Below are 19,797 nucleotides of genomic sequence, written 5' to 3' on the forward strand. Positions count from 1 at the left end.
CTAATCTTTGCATTCCTATGCTGACAAGTACTGTGCACTGCACAGAATAGGCATTTTCACATTTGCTGTATTAAATGTCAACAAACTCATGAAAGCCCATTATAATGCATTCAAACAGATTCAGTGATCGGCTTGTGAACTGATTCTGATGACATTTCCTTTAATAACTTTATCTAGAGGCATGAAAAAACTTCGACTGCAAGAAACAAATTAGCTTTGATAGGGCAGTTTCTTATTGCAAGGAGTAGGACGGCTGTTGAAACTCTGTAATGAGTGGAATCAGGCCCTTCCTCACTGGCAGGAGTGTTCTGTTGCTCCCCCTGCACGACCTCTCTGCTTCAGCTCCCCCATCAGAGTGGCCTGCATCCTTTTCCTCCTTTCTTTTCTTGCCTGGTAACAATGATGGATTACAGGCAGAGGAGGAAAGCTCTGTTGATAAACATTCCCTAAGGTTGAAGATAGCTCCCTAGAGCTCCAGAATTTACAGCGTGAATGGAGGCACTCAAGAGAGATTCCCGACGGAGACTAGATTCTTTTATTCAGTCCCTAAATGAGAATGAAGGGACTCTGAATTACCCAACTTCTGTCAAGTGCCTATTCCTAGTTCAGGCAACTGTAGGGTCATGTAGCAAGAGCATGGCTAACAGTCATCCCTGTAACTATGAGGGTAGGGGAGTAGAGGATAGGTTAGGAAGGAATGGACACTAAATAAACTTAGACAGAAGGAACTTAATACAATGTCCACTACACAGAGCCACTGGCCAGCATTTTAGAAGGAGGAAACCTTCTTAAATGTCTTGAGGGGCTGGCCTCAATGTAATAGTCAGTAATACAATGTAGACTGGGTAGGGTCAGGTTTGATAGGACTTGGCAGACATGAAGGGCCTAGAACTCATCCCTAGCCACATCAGCTACGACCACTTATGGGGCTGAGGCTCTTTAGGCAGCTCCAGTCTTCTCCGTACTGGCTTACTAATCCGTGAGGCCTGGCCAGCAGGTGGAGGCATTGGGGCTGTGGACACATGGAGGCTCGTGATTTCCAGTGTTTTGTGTACTGGTAGCATATCTTTAACCAAACTGACTGTTTTGAAAGCATTTTTTATGTAGTTAAATATGTTTTGGTAAGTATGAAAAAATTTCGTTTCATTATATTTCATTACATCTCATACCATTTGTTATATATTTATTGTAGATGACATTGAGCAAGCCATATATTTAATGCCTCCTTTGTCTTACTAGTAGAAAATGACAAAGGAAATTAGACCCCCTTCCCTCCTATGAAGATCCCTGAATTTTCTGATCTCTCTGCTGTCTATTGTCAACTGCTTACTCTCACATAACCATATGGACTTTTAAAATCTTAACCAAAAACTTATTGACTAGAAAGGGTCCCATGGCCGTCTAACCACCAAGGGCAACCTAACCACATGCTGGATGGAGAGTTGGAGCTACTTGGTGACCAGAACTACAGCCTGCTTTTCCTCTGCCACTCACATTCCCCAAACACATCTCCACCTTAACATTTCAGGGATGTGTTATTCCAATGAGAATCACCTGTATTTCAAAATTAAAGAAAATAGGACAATCTTATCAGGAAGTAATAGATCCTTAATGTTGAAATTTTGGTTGTAGAAGTGGGATTACAGAAATTGAAACGGATATTGTAAGTCTGGGGAGAGGAAGTCCTGGGGCAAAATACCTCTAAAACCAAAATCAGTCAAAGGGAGAAATAAAGTTTAAAATCCGTTTATTGCTTACAAACCAGTCCAGGGCCATTTCTCTTTCCAGCTCCAGCAGAACCAAAACCAGCTCTTCCCCTCACTTCTCAGGTACAAATAAGCCCTTTGTTGCCCAGGTAATTACCTATTGACATGGAGATGAACTTCTCTCCACCCCTGAGGATATGCAAATGTACTAAAGCCAGGTGAGATATTCTGTAAATATTGAAATTTTACCCATAGCCCATCACTCCAGAAATCTTGCCTTACAATCTACTCGTTCCCCCTCTTCTGCAATGGTCCCTGGGCGAGAAAACTGGAGCATTGCGACCAGACTAATGACATACAATAGCAACAGCAATAAAATAATGATAATCCTCAAGCCAGAGGATTCAGCTAGGTTCAAAGTCTTATGCAGATTAAGTCCATAGCTCATCCATTCCATAGGCAGGCAGCAGCTGAGGGTTCAGAGCAATCATCATGCAGCAGCTGTAGCCAGGGGGCGCATTCAGGCCACAAGGACTACAGGGGGAAATAACCTTAAGGGCAATAAGACACGTTTTAATGACACCAGCATAGGCAAATCTTGTCCATCAGGTAGGATACATGCAAAGAGTGGTCCTGTGATACAACAGTGGCAGGAATGGGATCTCACCCTGGTCTAGCATACCAGACTCTCACCCCTCTCTCTGTGGGAGTTACAGATGGGTCGAGAGGTACATGCACTGGCCATAAATATAAAACAAAACTTCCCTGCAAGATGCTCTTAGCTCCTGGACATTTTGGGTACACTACCGTGATCTTTGGGGGCCACTGCTGTTACTCCAGGAATACACACAAAGCCAGTTTCCAGGCCTTTTCCCGAAGGTGCCAGAAGGGCCAGCCATTGCTGGTCCATGTGTCGAAATGTCCAGGGCCACATCCATTCAATAGTGTCTCCAGAGTTTAATGCAGTAGGGGCTGGCAGCAGGATGTTACTCTGCTGGCCATATCCTGGCTTCAATAACTTTTCTTTGGTTTGGACATACAATTGTACAGGAGAGGCAGCAAGGTGTATGAGCATATCCACAGGGTTCAAAGCTCCTTTAAATGGCTTCTCATTCAAACGCTGCAGCACCGTCCATAGGCGAACTGACCAACCCTGTAGACTATTGGTGTCCAACTTAAGGCCAGATTTCAACAAACCATTGTACCTCTCTGTCATGCCTGTCCCAGTAGGATTATATGGTACATGCAATTTCCACTTTATTCCTAACTGCTGCACCCATGTCCAGTAAAGAGGGTGCCTTGATTGCTCTCAATCACCTGCAGCCGGCCATAGCCTGCAAAGAGATGCTCTAGGCCCCTCTTGGTAGTTTGCTGATCTGCACAACATGCAGGGCACTCCTGGGCTTGGCTGACTTCTTCAAAGGTCAATGGCAAGCCCTACCGACAGGCTACAGTCCACATTGTCTCTGGCCCTATGTGCAACAAACACTGATGTAGCCATTGGGCCACATCAGAGGCAGGCTTTCCTTCTAGCCAGCACACCTGGGCCAATGCATCTGCTTCATTATTCCCTGGGGATGCCAAAAGCAAATGGCCAGTCACATGATACTCAGGTGTCTGTGCCGTGCCACTCCGTGGCCTTTGGGTCCAGTCTTGCACCCTGCGATGGGATAGGTGATTATCACCTTGGTCAGAGCTGGTTGATGGGCTCCGTAGCAAACAAGGCATGGTACACAGCAGCCAGTTGCTCTTCTATCAAGGTGACCCAGACCTCTGCTCCTTTCCATAGTTGTGACCAGGCTCCAGCTGGCAGCAGGAGCAATAGCAGTGGCGGCAGCAGCAGCCTTTGGCTCAGGCCACAGGCCGGGGTCGACGTGGCCAGCAGCTGTGGTGGTGCCTCCATTACCACATGAGTGTAGATACACATCCCGCAGCGTGAGCGCCACTTCTCTCCATCATTTCTAGGGGCAGCCCTCCCAAAGGTTGCATCCATTATGACAGATTTCGGGTTCAGAGGAATCCTGTCGACTACCGTCAGATGTAGATACAGAACTCCCTGTCCCCTCAAATGAGACCGATGGATAAACATCTTTATTTAAGTTGGCCCACCGTGCTGGAGTTGTCTGTGAAATGTTATATACTGGGAGTGTGGACCGGAAGGATTCTAGAATTGGTTAAGGAATATTTTAATTACTTTGGTTCCAAATCATCCTAGTTTGTAAACTAACACTTAAAATATCTTGCTTTTTCTAACTACCAAGAAATAAACCATATTTCATCCATTTAATTTTTATACTCCCATGCATTCCTTTCAGATTAACTGCACCATTATAAAACTCTTCTCATTAATCACACTCCTCTTCATGTCCTGTAGTCTTCTCAAGTCGGAGCACATCTCCACGTTGTCCACAAGATGGCGATGGAAGCCCACCCGCGCCACAAAGGAGGAGGAAAAATTAGGATGGAAGAGGGAGGTGGGACTTCTAATGTTTTTAAACCAAAGTGTTAAACGGAAAAGGACAGTTGCATTTTACAGCCTCGGATATTGGGCTTTTTAAAAAGCCCCTCCAAAAAAAACTTTCAGAAAAACACGTTAATGACAAAGTGTTTTTAGTAATCTAATTAGACTACATTTTCTGGTGATATTTTTTTAATGAAACAAAATGGCACTGAAAGACCACTGCCTGGGTTGAGTTTACTAAGATATTTTTTTAAGTTCTCAGTAATCTGCTTATTGAAGTTTCTTAACTTGGGGAAGAAACACAAAGTGGCCTTCTTCATTCAATGTGCTAAAAGGTCTTACACTTTTTGGAATCCAGCTAAGGCATACGAAGGAAAATGCTTAGTGGAGATCATCAGCTGCTGGAGACTGGACCGCATACCTTTAGATTCTGGAGTCTTTTAGGCAACCCTCTCTTCTTCCTCTATGACTGCCCCTATTTCTCATCCTATTCACTGAATTACTGAGATAACTGGGATCTTGGGGGTTTCAATCTTTTTGCGTTTCAGAGTTCTCATGCAGTGAATTATTTTTTAAATACCTACGATTCTGTGAGAACAAAAAGTACCTAAAACAATTCCAGGCACACAGGAGGTGATAAAAAAATGGCAACAATTATTATTTTTGCCTCCAACTTTTACCTTATTTTAAAGGTGAACATGCTATTAATTATAGTGGTTTCTGTACAGTTCCTAATACTTGTGCTTAATTGATAATGGAACAAAATTATAACAATACCCATTAGTTTATACACGTGCAAATAAACTATGAAAACGTCTTTATTTTCTATCTATGAAGAACTCATGTATTTGCAACCATTCAAGTTTTTAGCTGCTTTAACCTGGTTGGCTGATTACAGCATAACACACACACGCACACAGACACACACACACACAAGAAATGTTACCTAAATCCAGAGTAAGCCTCAAAACACATATTTTCCAAATTCTAGTTGTAGGGAGAAATTAATAGATACCAAACTTGCTAACTTTCTCTGCCCTTAGTTATAGAGAAAATATATGGATTATATGACCTGGTTTCAGCTCTACAAGTTACAGTTCCATTGGAGTTCCATGGAAAACAAAGGAAGAATTCTTTTTGTCTTGGAAAGTAGACAAGAAATCCCGACTTTGCTTATATATCATAAATCTCCCGGATGCAAGAAACAAGAACCAATGGGCCTAGAGATGCCTTTCGGGTTGTTTGTGTAATCTGCAGCTGGGCACCATGGGATCCAGTGTCTCAGGGGGGGCCCGTTCAGTGATTATGAGACTAATTTGATAAACAATATTCTATTATGAGTTGCCTTAAAGATGTAATACAGAGGTCTTTCACAAAAAAAGTCAGAAGTAAAGCTTCCTACAATACCTCTATATTACCCTTCTTCTCTCCCAAGTTCCCTACTCACAGCTAAAATTCCCCACCTCTTCTTTCCATCTCCCAGTCCCTGTTGTTCTATCACAGTTTTGCTTCTACTTTGTTCACCATCTTCATCCCAAGTGGTGTAAAAGTTGAAAAGCTATCAATTCTTGTGGCCCTGCACACCAACCACAGATAGAGGACACCAAAGGCTAACCATTTATCTCCTTGGTAAGAAGCATGTGCCGACCCTTAGAATGTATACCTCTCTTCCTGCATTTTTTTCTCCAGAGAAATTTTCTCAGAGGGAATTTCCACAGAATATTATCCCCTACTTTGTTATACTTAAAAGGAGAAAATCTCATGGGAGAAATTCCTGTTTAAAATAACCCTCTACCATAACAATTTCCTATAGTTCAAGCTCCATAATGTTGTATAAGTCTGCGAGAGTAATGATAAGGGCTGGTTTTAGTTCATTACATAATAACTGTGTACAAGAATCAACTTGATTTCTACTTTTCATTAGTGAAGAAGAAAGTTGTAAGAAAAAACCTTTTTGAAAGAGACAGTGAACCAAGAAAATGAAGAAAATCTTCTTCAGTCCTTGAACAAAATGTAGAGGAAAGAAAAGAACCCCACAGGAAGGACATTGTATTAGTTGACTAGGGCTGCAATAACAAAATACCACAGACTGGATGGCTTAGACAATAGAAATTCATTTTCTCATAGTCCTTGGGCCTAAAAGTCCAAGAAAAAGTGTCAGCAGGTTTGGGGTCTTCTAAATCATCTCTCTTTGGCTGCAGATGGCGCCCTCTAGATATACCCTCACAAGGTCTTTCCTCTGAGAACATATGTGCGCATCCTAATACCCTCTCTTATAAGGACACCAGTCACACTGGCTTAGGGCCTATCCATATGAACTCCTTGTACCTTAATTGCCTCTTTGAAGGTCCTGTCTCCAAAGACACCACGGAGTTATTAGGGGTTAGCACTTCAACATACCAATTATGAAGGGACACAATTCAGCCCTGAACAGAGATTTACATTTTATTGGCATTTTAGTTGGATGTGCTTTTAAAGACTTTAAGGATATTAATAAAATTTTTGTAATCATTGAAAATATCACAACAAATGAAATCCAAATGGCAAATAAAATGACAGGTTATGGAATCTGGAATTGAGAGAAAGTGTAGAGCGTGTGTAGTTGAACTTCCCTCCCAATGTGGGGAAGCCTTTTTCAGGATTCCCAGAATCTGATACTTGAACATATCTCATGTATCTAATTTAAACTCATTTGTCCTTGTTCTGACATCTGAAACAACAGAGCTACCACTCTTCAGTAGAAAGTTTTCAAATATTTTAGAGAGTTTACCATTTCTCATGGTGTTATCTTCTCTAGCCCCAAACCCCTCAAATTTCTGGACTTTTTTTTATGACAAGTTTTTAAAATATCTTGTCATCATAGTGTCGTCTCTAACTGAATTCCTGTTTGACTTTTTAAAAATCTGGCATTTTTGGAGGAGAGAATTGTTTTCACACAGTTGATTTTTTCATGTGATTTAAAATTTATTTTTTCAACTAGTAAAAAAAAAAGTAACTAAATCCTCTGTAATGCAGAAACATCCTTTTTAGAATATTTGAACTTACAGTTTCATAAACAAAAATAAATTTACTTCCTATATCAACTTTGCCTGCTGCCAGCAGATGGCACTGAAGACTGTGAGTAGTAATTTTAGTCTAGATGGGTGCTTCCCAGCCTTCACGTAATGGCACGCTAGAATATGAGTATTTTTGTGGGGTAAATAGGCAAAGGTGTTGCTGCCAAAGTTGCCTAGCCTGGGGATCACCCAAAGGCCCCCTCAGCTGTCCCAGCATCTAAGGAGGACTGATATTTTGTCACCTCTTTTAATGCATTGCAGCCCACTGGGGGCCTACCATGCAGGTGGGGAAGTTCTGATCTGGGTCATCTTCTTACTAATTTGTAACCTATTATTAGCTTAATTTTTAGATGTATCTTATACAAATTAATTCCAACATTTATTTCAGTGAAAAAGCAGTGAGAATTTTGAAGGCATTTTTGAATGAGAAGATGGTAAAAGCAGATTTAAGACTGGAAACATAATCATGAGATATACTGTGAAATGGGACAGAGCATTTGAAAGTAGAAACAATTCTAATGGAAAAAGAGTCAACCATGCCACAATGAAGATGCCACTTGCAATGGACTGAACTGTGTCCTACTTTGAAGCCCTACCCCTCCATGTGACTGTCTCGAGATGGGCCTTTTGGGAAGTGATGAAGGGTAAGAAGTTGTAAGGGTGGGACTCTGATCTGACTGAACTGGCACCCTACTAAGAGACACCGGAGAGCTGCTCCTCTCCCCGCAGTGTTAGCACAGTGAGGAGGGGGTGGTCTGTGGACCAGAAGAGGCTGTCGCCAGAACCTGACTGTGCTGGCACCCTGATCTTGGGCTTCCAGTCTCCAGACTGAGAGAAAGTAATTGTTATCTAAGTGGCCAGTCTATAGTATCTTGTCACAGCTAATACCCTATTTTTCTACAGCAAACAATAATCAGCAAGAGGAAAGGTAATTGACAAAATGGAAACATTGCTGAATGTGTGGCAAGGTGATCAGTGTCAACACTGGGCACCCATCAAACATTGGTAGGAGGTGGGTCAGTACCTTAAAGGCCTAAGAAAGCCCTGCTGCTGCAGAAAGTCAGGGAACGCCAGGCCCACTTCAGTCTGTGCCACATCGACGGGAGTGGTGGCGGCAGGTGGGTCCACTGCAGCGGCTGAGTGGTCCCCATAAGGTCATCAAGGCTGGTTCTTTCCTTCAGTGGACTTTCAAATGTAAATAACAAGGTGCCCTTTGGAACCTCATTACTCAACATGTGGCCCATGAATCAGGCATCAGCATTGCCTGGGAGCTCATTAGAACTGCAGAATCTGGGAACATCCCAGACCTGCCGAATCAGAAACAAACACACTTTACCGGCTCCTTGGATAATTCACATGCATATTAAAATTTGAGAGGCATGACTTCACAACTAAATGTCAGCAAAAAAGAGAAGGGCAAGCTTGGTTCTAAAGCTTCAAAAAACTGGCTCACCTTTGTTTGTGGACTTGCTTATGTGGCTTAGGAGGGTAAGTTCATCTACTTACTCTGGACTTGTAAATATTGGGACTTAAAGAACAATGGAGCTTTGGGAACATAACTTGTTCCTCATGTGTTAAGGGTTTCTAAGGTTCCAAAAATGGGTTGTATATCCCCACTGTCTCCTAAAACAGAATGAAGGGCACAATTTGGTTTTTCTTTGTAATTGAGAGAGTCAAGGCTATGACTATCTGTATGTATGTATGTGCTTATATATTTATATACTAATAGGCATATGTACAGACAGATATCGCCTTAAGAGTTTTCAAGTTACATAGTAGGTGCTCAGTAAATGAGAGCTCCCTGCAATCCAGTTCTCTTCAGAATACCAGATTAGAAATTCTCAGATGGCAGAGACTTGTGAGCTGTTTATCATATTCCTAGTGGAATATATAGGGCTGTTCAATTTAGCTAATTGCTTCAGACTGCTGTGCATTTTCAATTCTTCCATTTTTCCAGTTTTCTTGTCTTTCCTTTGTTTGTTCTGCCAACTAATAGTGATTGCTGCTTTCAGCATGCCTTTATCAACAGAATTTTCTTCTCCTGCTTTGTGATGGTTTCTAACCTGCTGTGGGCTGGATAAGTGGATAAATGCAGAAATTAGAGTATCTAAGATAACAGTCAAATATCCTTAGTAGGAACTTGAATTTCCTGTCAATGCAAAGGTTGACTGTGTGGTAATCACTTGCCTAATAATTCCATCTACTTTTTTTTCTTTTAGGATCCTAGTTGTGACCTAGACAATAGAGACTTAAATGACAGTTATATGACATCAACTTAAGGTATCAAATAATATGAATATTAGTGAAATTATTTCTTCCCATCATAATATGAATGGTGGAAGCCAACTTAGAAGGCCATAATGAAAAGAAGCAGCAAAGATTCACAAGGAACAAAAAAAAATTAACATAGCAAGTATGTAGGGAAAAAAACCCCAGTAAATCCAAACACAAGAAAGTCAGTAGGAATATTGATAAAAGATCCTGCATAGGATCTTTTGGGATAGATTACATCTTACTCATCTTTATATCCCCAATAACCAGCCTAAGAAAAATGCAATAAATGTGTAAATAGATCAGATAAAGGAGGAGAAAGAACAAAATTGTTTCTTTATATTGGGAGAGGGATAGCTAATAGGGAAGGATTGCCACTAAAAGAGAAAAGGTGTTCTACCGAAGTCAAACATTTTAAAACTAAGAATCAAAAAATAAAAAGGAAATGGGCTGAGGAAGATGGGAAGCAGGCTACAACAGAGCAAGAACTGGACTGGCACTGGAGATGGAGAGAAGGTCAGCAGTCCAAGGCTCCCACAACTGTTATAAAGAACAGGAATCCTAAGTTGGGGGTGACAATTAGTGGCACATCTGTCAGAATTTCCCTCCTGCACCTGTGGCAGGGCTTAATTTCAACTACAGAACTTTCTCATTGAACACAGACTTGGAGTCAGCATTTGCCTTAACAAGGTGGCCATCAGACAACCCGAACTGACACAGGCACTACGTATTTGGCATTCCTGGTACAGTAGTTGCATTACAACTATCACTTTTAATGACTGGCAGAAGATTGGAGAGATGTTCCGAAGGAAAGGACCATTACTTCCCAATGTAAAAAAGAATGAATCAATTGAGCTTAACTTTGCTATTCAAAAGCAGTGCTTCTTCTATTTTCCTGTGCATGAAAATCACCAGGAGAGTTTGCTGTGGAGTCCCATCGCTACAAGTGAGTCTAGGCTGGGATGTGATCATTTGCATTTCAAACACTTTGAGATCCAACATTCTGAAGAATACTGGAACACATTCTCAATAGGTACAACTGAAAATTTTTTCACAAGCTAAATAGTACACCATTAATTTAGCATAGCTGTAGGAAGAAAAATGTAAATTAACCCAGTATAATTTGTAGTGAGTAGAACAAAGATTTGGGAGCTAAACAGACTTTGGTTTGATCTCCGGTTCTATTTTCAGGTTTGTGATTTTACTAAGATTACTTTAACTCCCTAGGTCTTAGTTCCCTCTGGTAAAATGGGGGTAAGAAAAATATTCCAGAGTTATTGTGAGGACTAAATGGAAGAAAGTACAACTACAGTGCCTAGCACAGTGCCTAGCACACTATTAAGTATCCATTCCATCTTCTATCCTCATCCTCTCTTTCTTCACTAGCAGTCATGGAACTTAAAGCAATAAAGTGAAATAACATTTTAATAAACGTTACGACCTGTCATGTAGGATCTGTCATGCAAAAGATTCTTATAAACATGGTAGAAAATACTATAGTGAATTAGTGTACAAGTGGAAGTAGCTGAGGTGATAAAGATTATGGGGAAGAGCTGTTAAAACATAGGGTCCCAGTCCTCCTCTTAAGGAGTCCCTCCTAAAAAGACAGGGTTCCCCTTCACTCAATGTATTTGATTGAAATGGGCTTTGTATACCCATGGGGATACATTCCAGGGGCAGAAAGCCAATTGTCTAGTTATTGCCTTACCTTCATAATGGTAGCCCTTAATCCAGAGCATGTTTTGAAGCCATTTTTCAAAGAACTCCCAGGAAATGCGGGAACTGTAATTGTGTAATCTCCTTGAAGCAGTGTCAGCTTTTGTTCATATATGTTTTAGTGTGGAGCAGCTGGAAAGGTGGAGGAAAAGAGCTTTGCCCCCTCTGTATATATGAACATGATGTAGAGTTGAAAATCATTAAAACTGAAAAGTGCAAACCCAACTACTGGAATCCTATTTGTTGTTTGTTTGGTGCACTGAGGCACCAGTATCACTAACTCATGGCAAAAACTAAAAGGAAGAGAGGCTCAAGATGGCGGCATGAGTAGGGTGGCAGAAATCTCCTCCCAAAAACATATATATTTTTGAAAATACAACAAATACAACTATGCCTAAAGAGAGACCAGAAGATACAGTACAACTGCCAGGCTACATCTACATCTGCAAGAACTCAGCATCTCAAGAAAAGGGTAAGGTACAAAGCCGCGACCTGGCAGGACCCGAGCACTCCCCCCACCACAACTTACTGGCAGGAGGAAAAGAATCAGAGTGGGGAAGGAGTGGAAGCACAGGACTTCTAAGTAACCAGCCCTAGTAATCTGCACTGGGAACCGAGACACGCATAGCATGGTGTACTGGATATTAGAGAAACGGAAAAGTAAAATCCGAGATGGAGACTGTGAGCAGGTCCCCACAGCTGGCTCCTCTCAGACAAAATAAAAGTGGGTGCTTTTTAAAAGTCTTAAAGGGACAAGGGCTTAACAGCTGGACAAAATCGTCCTGGTACACTCAGCCCAGCAGATTGGGAATCCTAAGGAACTTCAAGTGCCCCAACCCCGACGGGTAACCCAGCCCCGAAGCCCTTACGGCAATAAGCAGCCTGCCATTCATTCCTCCCAGCTGGTGCTGCAAGCAAACCGGCTAACCTGCCACAGCAGCAGAGCAGCCGGAGAGTGCTCCTGCCCACAGCAACCACACAGAGTCTCCTCTGAGCATGCAGCTAACCACGACAGACCCAGAGGCTGCCACCGGCACATAGCTGCCTGGCACAGACAGAGGAAGCTGGAGCAAGGCATGAAGGGGAGCCATTTTTGCAGGAGAACACACCCTAAACGCCTGCCACTTCCTGCAGGGCTCTGGGCTACCCCGAGGGCTGCCACACGCATGGCAGCTCAGAAGATTATCCCAGAGTCTGCTTCCTGTCTGTGGGTAACCTACACAGGCAGCGAAGAAGGGCAAGGTGACCAGCAAGCAGAAAAGGACTCTGTTCTCCCAGCTGACACACGTGCCACCTGCCTAGGATCACCTCTATCACCATGAAAAGGCAGAAGAATCTGGTCCAGTCAAGAATCACTCAGACAACCCCAGAGAGAGGCCCTGGGGATATAGATATAACCAATCTTCCTGAAAGAGAATTCAAAATAAAGGTCATAACCATGCTGATGGACCTGCAGAGCAATATACAAGAGCTAAGGGATGAAGTACAGAGGGAAATAACAGAAATGAAACAATCTCTGGAAGGACTTAGCAGACTGGATGAAGTGCAAGAGTATGTTAATGGAATAGAAATCAGAGAACAGGAATACAGAGAAGCTGAGGCAGAGAGATAATATGATCTCCAGGAATGAAAGAATATTAAGAGAACTGTGTGACCAATCATAATGGAACAATACTCGCATTATAGGGGTACCAGAAAAAGAAGAGAGAAAAAGGGTTAGAAAGTGTCTTTGAAGAAATAATTGCTGAAAACTTCCCCAGCTGGGGAAGGAAATAGTATCTCAGACCATGGAAGCCCATAGATCTCCCAGCACAAGGCACCCAAGGAAGACAACACCAAGACATATAATAATTAAAATGGCAAAGATCAAAGACAAGGACAGAGTATTAAAGGCAGCCAGAGAGAGAAAAAAAGATTACCTACAAAGGAAAACCCATCAGGCTATCATCAGACTTCTCAACAGAAACCTTACAGGCCAGAAGAGATTGGCGTATGTTTAATGCAATGAAACAGAAGGGCCTTGAACCAAGAATACTGAATCCAGCACGATTATCATTTAAATTTAAAGGAGGGATTAAACAATTCCCAGACAAGCAAAAGTTCAGGAAATTTCCCTACAACAAACGACCTCGACAGGATTTTCTAAAGGGAATACTCTAGATGGAAGCACTCCTAAGGCTAAACAGCTGTCACCAGAGAAAATAAAATCACAGCAAAGAAAGCAGACCAACCAAATACTAACTAAAGGCAAAAAATAAAATCAGCTATTCATAAAAGCAGTCAAAGGATACACAAAAGAGTACAAAATAAAACACCTAACATACAAAGAATGGAGGAGGAAGAATAAGAAGGAAGAGAAATAAAGAATCATCAGACTGTGTTTATAATAGCTTAATAAGAGAGCTAAGTTAGATGGTTAGATAGTAAAGAAGCTACCCTTGAACCTTTGGTAACCACAAATCCAAAGCCTGCAATGGCAGTAAGTACATATCTTTCGATAATCACCCTAAATGTAAATGGACTGACTGCATCAATCAAAAGACACAGAGAAACAGATAAAAAAGCAAAACACATCTCTATGCTGCCTACAAGAGACTCACCTCAAACCCAAAGACATACACAGACTAAAAGTGAAGGGATGGGAAAAGATATTTCATGCAAACAATAGAGAGAAAAAAGCAGGTGTTCCAGTACTTGTATCAGACAAAATAGACTTCAAAACAAAGAAAGTAACAAGAGACAAAGAAGGACATTACATAATGATAAAGGGGTCAGTCCAACAAGAGGGTATAACCCTTATAAATTTGTATGCACCCAATACAGGAGCACAGACAAACATGAAACAAATACTAAAAAAATTAAAGGAGGAAATAGAGTGCAATGCATTCATTCTAGGAGACTTCAACAAACCACTCACTCCAAAGGACAGATCCACCATACAGAATATAAGGACACAGAGGCACTGAACAACACACTAGAACAGATGGACCTAACAGACATCTACAGAACTCTACACCCAAAAGAAGCAGGATACACATTCTTCTCAAGTGCACATGGAATATTTTCCAGAATAGACCACATACTGAGGCTACAAAGAGCCTCAGTAAATTAAAAAAGATTGAAATTCTACCAACCAACTTCTCAGATCACAAATGTTTAAAACTAGAATTTAATTGTACAAAGAAAACAAAAACGCTCACAAACACATGGAGGCTTACCAACATGCTCCTAAAAAATCAATGGATCAATGACCATATTAAAACAGAGATCAAGCAATATATGGAGACAAATGACAACAACAACAGCATAAAGCCCCAACTTCCGTGGGATGCAGCGAAAGCAGTTCTAAGGGGAAAGTATATAGCAACCCAGGCCTATTTAAAGAAGGAAGAACAATCCCAAATGAATAGTCTAACGTCACAATTATTGAAACTGGAAAAAGAAGACCAAATGAGGCCCAAAGTAGGCAGAAGGAGGGACATAATAAAGATGAGAGAAGAAATAAATAAAATTGAGAAGAATAAAACAATAGAAAAAAATCAATGAAACCAAGAGCTGGTTCTTTGAGAAAATACACAAAGTAGATAAACCCCTAACCAGACTTACTAAGAGAAATAGAGAATCTACAAACATCAACAGAATCAGAAATGAGAAATGATAAATCACAATGGACCCCACAGAAATATGAAGAATTATTAGAGAATACTATGAAAATCTATGTGCTAACAAACTGGATAACCAAGAAGAAATGGCAACTTCCTAGAAAAATACAATCTTTCAGGATTGATCGAGGAAGAAACAGAAAGTCTAAACAGACCAATTACCAGCAATAAAATTGGATGGGTAATCAAAAACCTACCCAAGAACAAAACTCCCAAGCCAGAGGGATTCACCACTGAATTTTATCAGACATACAGAGAAGACATAATATCCATTCTCCTTAAAGTTTTCCAAAAAAATAGAAGAGGAGGGAATACTTCCAAACTCATTCTATGAAGGCAGCATCACTCTAATACCAAAACCAGGCAAAGACCCCACCAAAAAAGAAAATTACAGATCAATATCCCTGATGAACATAGATGCAAAAATACTCAACAAAATATTAGCAAAGTGAATTTAAAGTACATCAGGAGGATCATACAGCATGATCAAGTGGGATTCATCTCAGGGATGCAAGGATGGTACAACATTTGAAAATCCATCAACATCATCCACCACATCAACAAAAAGAAGGACAAAAACCACATGATCATCTCCATAGATGCTGAAAAAGCATTCAACAAAATTCAACATCATGCATTCATGATAAAAACTCTCAAAAAAATGGGTATAGAGGGCAAGTACCTCAACATAATAAAGGCCATATATGACATACCCACAGCCCACATCATACGTAACAGCAAGAAGCTGAAAGCTTTTCACCTAAGTTTGGGAACAAGACAGGAATGCCCATTCTCCCCACTTTTATTCAACATAGTGCTGGAGGTCCTAGCCACGGCAAACAGACAAAACAAAGAAATACAAGGTATCCAGATTGGTAAAGAAGAAGTCAAACTGTCCCTGTTTGCAGATGACATGATATTGTACATAAAAAACCCTAAAGACTCCACTCCAAAACTACTAGAACTAATATCTGAATTCAGCAAAGTTGCAGGATACAAAATTAATACACAGAAATCTGTTGTTTTCCTATACACTAATGATGAACTAGCAGAAAGAGAAATCAGGAAAACAATTCCATTCACAATTTCATCAAAAAGAATACAATACCTAGGAATAAACCTAACCAAGGAAGTGAAAGATCTATAACCTGAAATCTACAAGACACTCTTAAGAGATATTAAAGAGGACATTAATAAATGAAAATTCATCCCATGGTCTTGGCTAGGTAGAATCAATATTGTCAAAATGGCCATCCTGCCTAAAGCAATCTACAGATTCAATGCAAACGTTATCAAAATACCAACAGCATTCTTCAAAGAAACTGGAACAAATAGTTCTAAAATTCATATGGAACCACAAAACACCCCAAATAGCCAAAGCAATCCTGAAAAGGAAGAATAAAGCAGGGGTAATCTTGCTTCCCAACTTTAAGCTCTACTACAAAACCACAGTTATCAAGACAATTTGGTGCTGGTACAAGAACAGACCACCGACCAGTGGAACAGAATAGAGAGTCCAGATATTAACCCAAACATAATACCATCAATGAACATATGATATATAACACATATATATATACAAGGGGGAAATGACAGCCTCTTCAACAGCTGGTGTTGGCAAAACTGGACAGCTACATGTAAGTGAATGAAAGTGGATCATTGTCTAACCCCATACACAAAAGTAAATTCAAAAGGGATCAAAGACCTGAATTAAGTTATGAAACTATAAAACTCTTAGAAAAAAACATAGGAAAAAATCTGTTGAACATAAACATAAGCAACTTCTTCATGAACGTATCTCCCCGGGCAAGGGAAACAAAAGCAAAAATGAACAAGTGGAACTATATCAAGCTGAAAAGCTTCTGTACAGCAAAGGACACCATCAATAGAACAAAAAGACATCCTACAGTATGGGAGAATATATTCATAAATGACATATCTGATAAAGGGTTGTTATCCAAAATATATAAAGAACTCACACACCTCAACAAACAAAAAGCAAATAATCCAATTAAAAAATGGGCAGAGGATGTGAACAGACACTTCTCCAAAGACGAAATTCAGATGGCCAATAGACACATGAAAAGATGCTCCACATTGCTAATCATCAGAGAAATGCAAATTAAAACCACGATGAGATATCACCTCACATCAGTTAGGATGGCCACACCATCCAAAAGATAAACAACAACAAATGTTGGCGAGGATGTGGAGAAAGGGGAAGCCTCCTACACTGCTGGTGGGAATGTAAATTAGTTCAACCATTGTTGAAAGCAGTATAGAGGTTCCTCAAAAAACTCAAAATAGAAATACCATTTGACCCAGGAAACCCACTCCTAGGAATTTACCCTAAGAATACAGGAGCCCAGTTTGAAAAAGACATATGCAACCCTATGTTTATTGGAGCATTATTTACAATAGCCAAGAAATGGAAGCAACCTAAGTGTCCATCAGTGGATGAATGGATAAAGAAGATGTGGTACATATACACAATGGAATATTATTCAGCCATAAGAAGAAAACAAATCCTACCATTTGCAACAACATTGATGGAGCTAGAGGGTATTATGCCCAGTGAAATAAGCCAGGTGAAAAAAGACAACTATCAAATGCTTTCGCTCATCTGTGGCGTATAAGAACAAAGAAAAAAGCTGAAGGTACAAAATAGCAACAGACTCAGAGAACCCAAGAATGGACTAACAGTTACCAAAGGGAAAGGGACTGGGGAGGATGGGTGGGAAGGGAGAGATAAGGGGAAATAAACGGGCATTACTATTAGCAGACCTAATGTAGTGGGGGCACGGGGAGGCCTGTAGAACACAGAGAAGACAAGTAGTGATTCTATAGCATCTTACTACGCTGATGGACAGTGACTGTAATGGGGTTTGTGCAGGCGACTTGACAATGGGGCAGTCTATTAAGCATAATGTTCCTCAAGAAAAAAAAATCCTAAAAGCATTGCATTATTCCACAACACAGTAACGCAGTTTATGCTGTATATAAACTCATTCAAATTAGACGTATCGCTCCAGAAATACCATCTTGTGAGATGCCAATCCGAATTCAATGTTCCTGAGCAATTTCACTGCTAACACAGAGTGACTGTGGCACACTCAGGATTCCAAGATGGCAAAACGACTTCAGCAATATAGTCCAGGACTTGATAGCGCTGGGACAGGTCAGAGAGTCAGATTTCGCTAATGTACACAAAGCAAGCTGAGTTTTTTGCTTTGGAGGCTATTGCTTCTGTTCTAAATACCAACAGGACGGGCCAACCCTTGGCAAAATTCATGAGGAAGATGAAGTTTGTTTTCCAGTTTCCATTCCTCCATTTTCTCTGTCCCCTTCCCTAGATTTAAGTCAGTGGGAAAAGTTCTGGATAATGCAATTCTTGTGTTAAACGTACAGAAATGTTCTTCCTTTATCCAGGATTATAATTTCCCTACAGACTGGAAGGCTGAATGCCATATTTCCTTTGGAATGAATATTAAAGGGCGACAAATTTTATATTAAAACACAAAACAAAACCCCGTATCTAAGGGTGGGGTGAGTCCAGTCGGGCCTTGCCCTGGGCTCTGGATGTCATCGCAGCCCTAGAATCTCCTTCCAGAACCGCCGGCCCGGGCCCGCCGCGTGTCCGGCCTCCGCCCCGGCGGGGAGCGGGCCCCAGGTTCCCTTCTCCTACCGAGGTCCATGCCTCTCGCCTCGAAGAGACGATGGCTCCGCCTGGGCCGGAGCCGTGGTCGGGGGCTGGCAGCCAGGCCGCGGCCCCCGGCCCCGCCTCGGTCCTGACCGCCGGGTTTCGGCCTGCAGGGGGCGTTGAGGCGGCGGCGCGAAGCCCGCGCGTGCGGGGAGCGACCCGGTGGGAGTCTGGCAGCTCAGGGCTCGCGGCGCGCGGCAGGGCCCGGCCGGGCGGACCAAGGTCCCGGCGCTCGGCGTGGGAGCGCGGGTACCCCAGCCGCGATCCCGGGTGACTCCCTCAGTGACGCCGGGCCCGCTCCTTCCTCTTCCTCTCGCCGCCCCGGCCCCGCCTTCCCTTCCCTCCGCCCACCTCGCCGAAGCGGAGCCGCCGCCGCCAGCAGTGCCGTCATGTCGGCCCCCGCCGGGTCCCCTCATCCGGCCGCCAGCGCCCGGATCCCGCCCAAGCTTGGCGGAGCCGCCTCCTCGGGAGCCGCCGCGCCTGTGGCCCCGTGCTCGGCGCCGCACCAGCAGAATGGTGAGGCGGGCGGCCCGGGCGTAGCGCGGGGGCCTAGTGCCGGCGGGGAGCCTCCGCGGTCGTTCGGGGCGGGCGGGGAGGGGCGGCTGGGTGGGGGCGTGCCGGGGCCGGGCGGGTGCAGGCGCAATGGGAGGCGCCGGCCGGGGGCAGCGCAGCCGGGTCTGGTTCTGTGGTGGACCCGAGGCCCGAGGCCGCTGGGGGCGCGGGGGCGGCGGACGGGAGCCCAGGTGCCGTCTGAAACCCCTGCGGTCCTGCCGGGGCGCCGGCAGCCCCTGCGCCGAGAGACCGGCAGGAAGCCGGGGCGCGGAGCGCGAGGTCTGGGGAGGGCTGCTGTGCACGGGTGGGTAGTGCCCTTCCCGTCTTGGGAAGATTGCTTTGATTTCTGCGGCCCAGCGAGCACGCCGCCTTGAAGGGAACTTAAGTTAGTGCCCAAGTTTGTAGACAAAAGGGTGTCGATATGCAACGTAAGTGTAACTGTAACCCTGACCCAGTTCGGCCTCAAGATCTGCCATTGCTGCTGCGGCTGCTGCTCGAGCGTTTAGAGTTTGCTTGTCGTGTTTGAAAGGGAGCAGATGTCAAACCGATTTAAACGAATTCCTTCAGATCTCTGTGGCTCTTTATTCCAGCATTACTTTCAGAAATAGAAAAACGTGCCGGAGATAACCCTGATTTGAGGCAAGGCCTTCTACAGGCAAGCAAGCCGCTTTCA

General features: G+C 42.8%; 1 protein-coding gene and 1 long non-coding RNA gene across 8 annotated transcripts in view; one reads left to right on the forward strand and one right to left on the reverse strand.

The window, feature by feature from the left end:
• Nucleotides 1-1,730: 1,730 nt before the first annotated feature.
• LOC130683820 (uncharacterized) lies at nucleotides 1,731-11,284 on the reverse strand. Its single transcript, XR_008997819.1, has 2 exons — nucleotides 11,203-11,284; nucleotides 1,731-3,870 (listed from the first exon to the last, which is right to left on the reverse strand). It is a non-coding gene; the product is annotated as an uncharacterized LOC130683820 (long non-coding RNA).
• Nucleotides 11,285-18,757: 7,473 nt separating this feature from the next.
• The window catches only part of SEC24B (SEC24 homolog B, COPII coat complex component), a 117,670-nt gene continuing 116,630 nt past the window's right edge, over nucleotides 18,758-19,797 (forward strand). For 5 of the 7 annotated variants that reach the window (XM_036920895.2, XM_036920896.2, XM_036920897.2 and 2 more), the window contains exon 1: nucleotides 18,777-19,088. In XM_036920895.2, coding sequence (XP_036776790.2) covers nucleotides 18,962-19,088 — 127 coding nt within the window. In that variant the 5' untranslated portion in view covers nucleotides 18,777-18,961. Of the gene's footprint in view, nucleotides 19,089-19,213; nucleotides 19,316-19,797 lie in introns of those variants that run through there. The other 2 variants (XR_008997818.1, XM_057502518.1) reach the window with 2 other exon arrangements.

Source organism: Manis pentadactyla, chromosome 5 (assembly GCF_030020395.1).
Source record: "Manis pentadactyla isolate mManPen7 chromosome 5, mManPen7.hap1, whole genome shotgun sequence".
Taxonomy (NCBI): Eukaryota; Metazoa; Chordata; class Mammalia; order Pholidota; family Manidae; genus Manis; species Manis pentadactyla.